General features: G+C 30.2%; 1 protein-coding gene across 3 annotated transcripts in view; it reads left to right on the top strand.

Moving 5' to 3' along the window:
* The first annotated feature begins 224 nt into the window (after positions 1-224).
* LOC111635635 (actin-related protein 2) overlaps positions 225-7,294 on the top strand; it is a 38,666-nt gene continuing 31,596 nt past the window's right edge. Inside the window, exon 1 of one of the 3 annotated variants that reach the window (XM_023380656.1) lies at positions 225-367. Coding sequence is in view for 2 of the 3 variants with exons in the window: in XM_023380653.1 (XP_023236421.1) it covers positions 2,214-2,261 (48 nt within the window). In the remaining variant the exon portion in view is untranslated. Of the gene's footprint in view, positions 368-2,081; positions 2,262-7,294 lie in introns of those variants that run through there. The other 2 variants (XM_023380653.1, XM_023380655.1) reach the window with 2 other exon arrangements.

Raw genomic sequence — 7,294 nt, 5'->3', positions numbered from 1 at the left:
ATTACCCCGAAGAACTCGGCTTCTACTGTACTATTTTAAATGTCCTTTTTGCATTTATGCGAAAAATCGAACATATTTTTAGACCCTTCTAAAAATTCTCAACGATATTTAGTGTTCCATCGTTAATATAAAGTCGACACGGAGCGCGTGCTTATGAGTTCGCTTTATTCGAACTCTTCTCTTAATATTCGATTTTATGTTCAAATTTATATTTATGAATGATTCTGGAAGATCCAGCTTACTTTTCGAATTTATTAAACCCGAAGAAGAACCCGGAAAGAGTTACAAAAACGTTTATTATTTATCACTTAGTACGTACAGTACCGGTTAGTGGTTGCAGTGAGTCTTATTTCTTTATCCCTGTGTGGTAAGCATCTATCTAAAAATTCTCCAATTACTCTCAGAAGAGGGAGGGACCTAATTTTTGCACTCGGTGAAAACGAGTAAGATCGGCTATAATCTAAATTTAATCTTTGCTATCGTTACTTTTTGCCCGAGCAATGCCGGGCTCATCTGCTAGTATTAAATAAAGTGACTTACACGCAATACGAATTGGTTTAAAATGGTTTCCTTCCATAGTAATTTGTTGTTAGTTGGCTAATGTCGACTTCCAAATATTTCATTTCAGTTTTATTTCCTTTACTAAAATACGGTGTTTCTGTCTTTCCCTTTTCCCTCTGTTATTCTGCAATTTCTCAGCTTTTTCTTCTGTTATTTCTTCTAAAACTAGAAAAAATTTCGGTATTTTTCTTAGAAACTGCCGGTGATACGAAAATGACGTCTGGATTCCGGTCAGCAACAATGGCATTTGTATTGTCTATTGGGCAACAATCGCCGATAAAGCTGGAATCTAATTGTTGTCGTCGATGACGTCACGTTATTTATAAAATTTTATAAGGTCTTCTGTCTTGTAAATTTCGTGAAAAATTTACTCGAATATCAAGTATTGAAAATAAAAGTTTTAGGGGTTTAGGATGGATTTTTAAAGTTTATCAAGTTTAAGCCCATATTATTATTATTATTATTATTAATATTAATATTAGGCGAATCATTGCAGGATGCGGTGAGAAAAGAGCTACGGTATATGTTATTTGTAATTGATATTGTGTTAATGAGATAGAGAGTAATTAAAGTTGAGCCAGAAAAAGTTAGAAACTGTTTTACAGAGAAGGGGATTAAAAGTCAATAGAAGATTTAGTTCATGGAATTCAGATTTGGGCTGTTAGAGAAAGAGAAACAATTAGTTTTCGAATGAGTTTAAAACATGAAAATTTCAACTGTTTAGGTTCATATTTACAGCAGAAAATGGGTTAACGCATCCTAAGCGATAATATTAGACGACAAAGTTGCTAGACAAAGCGCTAAATGAAAGAGCGTTAAACCGTGTCATTTTAAACACTATGTAGTGTAATAAATTCAAACACTGGCATTCTATCATCATTATTTAGTTTAGTTAAGAGTAAGTTATCTAGGGCCACGCCGTGCTATGATACGGAGAGGCGGCAACTTAAGGGGGCGGCATTTCGAAGACTCGCATCATACTGAGAAAGTCTACCGCACGTCCCCGAAGTTATCCTAAAGGATACTTGTGAGATAATAGACAACGTTCTTCTACCTTTCAATTATTTATCTTTCTTAAAATAGAGGCAAAACGAACTACGTACACGCTTCCACTTTCGGACTCATTCTCCGATTCTTCCCACGCAAGTTTGTTTCTGCTTTGTTTCTCTTACTCGCTGCACTACTAGGCCCGAACTAGTCAAACGTCTGGTCTCGGGCCCAAAGTAATAAAAGAAAGTGCCAGGAAGAAAAAAAAAACAGAGGATTCGACAATGAAGAGTGGGAGATCAACGTACCAATTTTCCTCCCGATATATCCCGTAAATAAAATAATTTCATTGTTAAAAACTGACAATAGTTTTTTTTTTTTGAATTTCTTCACGTTTTGGGTTTGGTCAGGCCATAATAAAGCTTCCAGTATAACTTTTAATGGTGAATGGTTTTATTCCATAATTTTCGTTAAAATTCCGAAATATTACAGAAACCATCTATAGACAAAAATGGAGACCAAACCGCGACTGTTAGTTCTATTACCGAACACCACGTGGCGTTTTGTCGTAAAAGATGGTTCATTGCTTGCGAGTGAAATGTGTGATTCACGAATAGGCTTGGTCTTTTAATAAATTTGATTTTTTACGAAAGATCGAAGGCATAATGGACGGACAAGGAAGGCAAGTCATTATATGCGATAATGGAACGGGAGTAAGTATTTATAAAGCAACGCCATGTTTATTCCATCTCCTTATATCTATATGAACTTATCTCAAAATATGTCAGTCTTAAGTAAATTCAGCAAAGAGAGATGTTTAATATGATTAAGTGTATTGATTTAACAACTTCGCCTCTTCAATTTAATATATTAGAATTTATTAAGTTTCCATTGAATGTTAAAATATTTACTACTGTATATCATTCAATTTAAAATTTATATTTGTTTGTGGTGAAATTGATGATCATTTGAATGTTTTCAAAATTAAATTATGAATCGTTCGTTTCGTTTATTAATAATAATCGAGCCGATCGAAAGTACTACTACTGTATTTATGTTAATGTGGTACGATTGCAGACTCGCATCGAGCGAAGCTAAAAATTGCGACGGAGGTCGTTTGACTCTTGCGGAGTCGTCGTCTCGTAATTCCGTAGACGGCGGGAGGTACGCGGTGCTCGGATGCCGGTTCGGCGGTTTCCGACTCTCCGGCGTTCTGCGGAACTCTGGGGTTTCGCCGATGAAAATGTCTGGTTCTGCGGTGACGTCGGGTTTTTGAATGTTGATTAATAATTTATTCGAATAATGTTTCGAGAATTAATATTCCGTAGGGAAAGGAGACGCGTGTGGATGCCGCGTGCTTGCGTTTTCGAAATGTAAAATGTGTCCAGCGTAATGGTTAGAAAATCTAATCGTGTATTTGAATGCCGAAGTATTCGCTCGTGTCGGAGAAACTGCTGTCTGGAATGGTAGCGTTTGATTTCTTTAGCATTTTATAACGCTTTGCCAAAAATCAAATGCATTTGATTGTCTCGCCACTAGTTAATGTCCCATCGCAACTGCTGATGAAATCATCTATGAAAATTAATCCTTTATGTTAATTACCAATTTGAAATAATAATTATTCTTTTCATTATTAATCTGTTTTCATTCTTTTTTTTTTTTGTATCAAATCAAAAATATAAAAACTTTTCATATTTTTGATTTGTTGTGTTATTTATAATCAGTGATTTTTTTCAAAGCTTTTTATTAGGATGAAAAGGTTTAGTGATTAAAATATGTCTGGAACCACTGGTCTAGCAACAAAAATCCTGAATCAATACTTTTGCTTTTCCAAATGAGCAAAAAAGGTAATCATTATGAAGCATTGACCACGTACTACACTTGAACAATGTCTCAAGATCATCTCCTGTCTATTTTCCTTAATTACGTTGATTTTAGGGTAGGGTGCAAAAATGTTTTATGTCGGATGTTAAAGTTATTTACTATTTTGAGTTTTTGCTGTAGTAGTTCGACAGAATAAAAACTTGATTAGTTTTAACAAATTAAAAAACACTCTAAGCTTATGAAACTTGCTCATAAATAGCAAGCTTAAAAAATTTTTTTTAATTAAAAAATAAACAAGTTATTTTATTTCTTTATATTTTTACTATGTATAGACTAACAGAGTATTACATACATACAGTACGTACTAATATTGCCTGCAGTACTGGAGATGAAGATATTATGTTTAAGTTTGAAACTTTAATTACTAGGAAAAAATTGAAAATGTTTAAAATTTTAATTTCAAATTTAACATCACTAAACCTAATAGACAAAACTTGACTTCTGTCATGAATTTGCCAGAGGGCATCCAAAAACATTAGATTTCAAGACATAGCAAGCGTTACAAGTTTTTAGTATTGCTTGTTATGTCTGTGTCAGTCTGTGGTATAAGTAAATGTTCCTTAAATAATTTAGTTATTGTAATATACAGTAGAACCTCCATTATCCGGACCTCCAATATCCGGATTTTCGATTATCCGGATTGTTCAAAATAAACAAAAATTTTACGAATTTGCTGATTTGCACGATTTAAATACAGTATTTACTTTTAATATTACCGATATGCCATAGAAAATAAAACGTGTTGCATTATCATTAAAAGACAAATTAAAGTATTTGTTTTGATTATCCGGATTTATCCTTATCCGGACTACCTTCATCCCCAATTAGTCCGGATAATAGAGGTTCTACTGTAATTATATTTGTTGCTTATTCTTGAGAACTTATTCAATTTTAAAAAGTATTCTATTCTGTTCCTGGTTAATTCCAGCAAGGCAAATATTAACAAAAACCTTGTGTCTGTATTTCCTCGTCATCTGACCTTCATTTTTCTGAAAAGGTTCAAAATAATTTTTTGGAATAGTTTGTCATGCTTTGCAGTGATGGTTATACATGGAGGTGATTTTACTTATTTGTATACAAATGGAATTTTAAGTTTTTGTGTTATCCTTTGTTGTTGTACCCAAAAACCTCTTCTATTTTCACATTGGATGGGTTTCTGGCTTATAATAGAATTTAATATAGAAAATTGTTAATCTGAAGAATTTTTTACATGCAGGCAAGTTTCTGCTGTATTCAGGTACCTTTTTAGATAGGTTTACCATATAAATAAATATAAGGCAATTTTTTAAATTAAAGATACTATCAGTCTTAAGCAGATAGCTTCCAATCCTGATAATATCCACTTAATCCAGGTTCTTTTATATATAATATTATGGACAAATATATACTCCAGCATTATCGTCATCAAAAATAAAATAACTAGAAAATAAGAAAATTAAGTTTTAAAAATTTATTATTTATTAGAATGTTTACTGATTATTTAGTAGGAATTTAATATTAAAAAGTAATGTTTGGTTTGTACAATTTTTCAAAAATTACAAACACATTGCAATGAATGATTTAAGAGTATTCAATATACAAGAATTTGATATAACTTAGTTTTTTTAATATTTCTTTGCCATTTATAAGATGAGATATTTGATTTGGGTGCCAACTGATATTTAGAAGAATAAAATATTCTAATCTTTGGTGCAAAGAGATAGACATTCCTGCATGTTCAGATTGGATTGCTCATAGATTTGGTCTCTATTTTTCTGCCATATTTTGAAACCGTGTCGTATTTTCCATATTTGTTCTATAAGCACAATGTAGCGTAATAATGATCATTTGGCACGATTCACTTCTTTATTTCAATTTCAAACTCTGTTTTTCTTTTATTTACATTGTACTGTACCTTTACTTGCTGTAGATAGTGATATTCCTTCTGATGAGTTGTGCAGTTTAATGAAATTTACATTATAAACCCTGCTATCAGTGATCATAATTCACTCTATTTTACCATTTTACAATATTTTTGTTATGCTGTATTTACTACTATCATTTCATATTAGTTCCTTTTATATCAATGACTAACATGAACAACACTTTCATTTGATTTATTTTATTTCATTTAGAATAATTGATTTATAGATAAACAGGAATTTTGTAACACTTTGATGTTATTTTGGGAACATGAATAAGATGATTGTGTTATGGAATAAGGTTAAATTTCAATCATAAGAAATAATGGAGATCTTGACCTTATTTAAAATTTCGATTTATGACATTTTCAATAATGAGATAGAATTGTAAATTGGAATTCTACTACACTTATGGCCTTAAATAGACATGCTATTGTTAAGGTTGATATGTAATTATGCATAATCTGAATAAAAACAGATGATAAATTTTACATAACTTTGTGTAATTTGAAAAACTTGAAATAAAGATTTGTTTAAAATTTTCTTACTAAATGAAATACAACAGAATCTGCTTATAATAATTGCTCTGGGACTAGCCTATACTGATGATGATAATCAACCAATAACATTAATCAGGATAAGTCAATAAAACTACAATTAGAGGAAATTCAGCTTTTATTGACTTTGATATTAAATGGATGTGTTAAAAGCCTAAAACAATTAAAAAATATATAGCTTGAAGATTTATTCATTATAATTTGTATTATTAATTACCAGTAATTGTACTTTATCCAGCATATAAATTAAATTGCTAGCATTTGTTACTTCAAATGAATAATAATTTGAAGTAACAAATGCTAGGAATTTAATGAAGTATGAAAACTTCTAAATTAAGATTATAAATATTCCAAATTTAATTTTAATTGTAATCAGTTTAATGTGATCGCAGGTTATTTTCAGCCAAAATTAAAGACAATGAGTAGGAATGTTTATCTGAAATTGTTTTCATTTGTTGTTTAAAATGTATCATTATTATTACAAATGCATTTACCAGAATTAATTTAAAACAGTGTAAAGAACTTTATAAACATTAGTTATGATATTGTTTTCTAATTTTTGTGTTTGATTTCTAGAAACAGAAATATTTTCTTTAAGGATATTAAAAATGTTGTTATTAGTATATAATAAAATACAAACTCAATTTACATTGTACTCTAAACTAAATATTCAACTTTCACTTATGTACAGATATGTTATCAGTTACACTACTTGAATGTCTGTCTTGTCTTTGCTTCCAGACTTATTAATTAATATGAACTCGGTGCATGATTGCTAATGCACTCACACAGTAAGCAGAAATTATAGGTTTGATTTTCACTCTGGATCAATTTTTTTCTTCCAGAACATTTTAAATTATATAATTTACTACTAAACTAAATGATCATTAGATTTTACAATGGTGAAATATTTTTACTGGAATCTCAGCAAAAATATTATTTTACCATTTTCAAATGATATATGTGAAGTGATTTTTGGACAATTTCAAATGACAAGGCATGGCATTACTTGATTACAAGTGATATTATAACAGGTCATGATTTGAAATTGTCTAAATATCATTTCAGACGTGAAATAAAGCCACACCAACCGCTGTATAATATTGGGTTATTTTTCGGCAATTATAATTATGTTTCGGCAATTAATTTTGTTAATTTTTAAGAATTTTGTTTGCTTTTAGAAATATGAGTCAGTATCACATATGTTTAAATGAAAGATGTTAATCAGTAATAAATATAAACAGAGTTAGCACATTTATTTTGCTTCATATAATGTGGTTCTCTATAAGATAACAGTTATTTTATAGGAGAAAAATATCCAATATTTAGATGTTTGGTTATATCTATTCTTGTTTCTTTTAATAACATAACTTTTTAAAACATCATTAAACTTTATCAATAATA

The sequence above is a fragment of the Centruroides sculpturatus genome, unplaced genomic scaffold, assembly GCF_000671375.1.
Source record: "Centruroides sculpturatus isolate CEXI.00-Female unplaced genomic scaffold, Cexi_2.0 scaffold1025, whole genome shotgun sequence".
NCBI classification, from domain to species: domain Eukaryota; kingdom Metazoa; phylum Arthropoda; class Arachnida; order Scorpiones; family Buthidae; genus Centruroides; species Centruroides sculpturatus.
The sequence above is the reverse complement of the archived record's forward strand: the minus strand, read 5'-3'. Positions and strand labels throughout refer to the sequence as shown.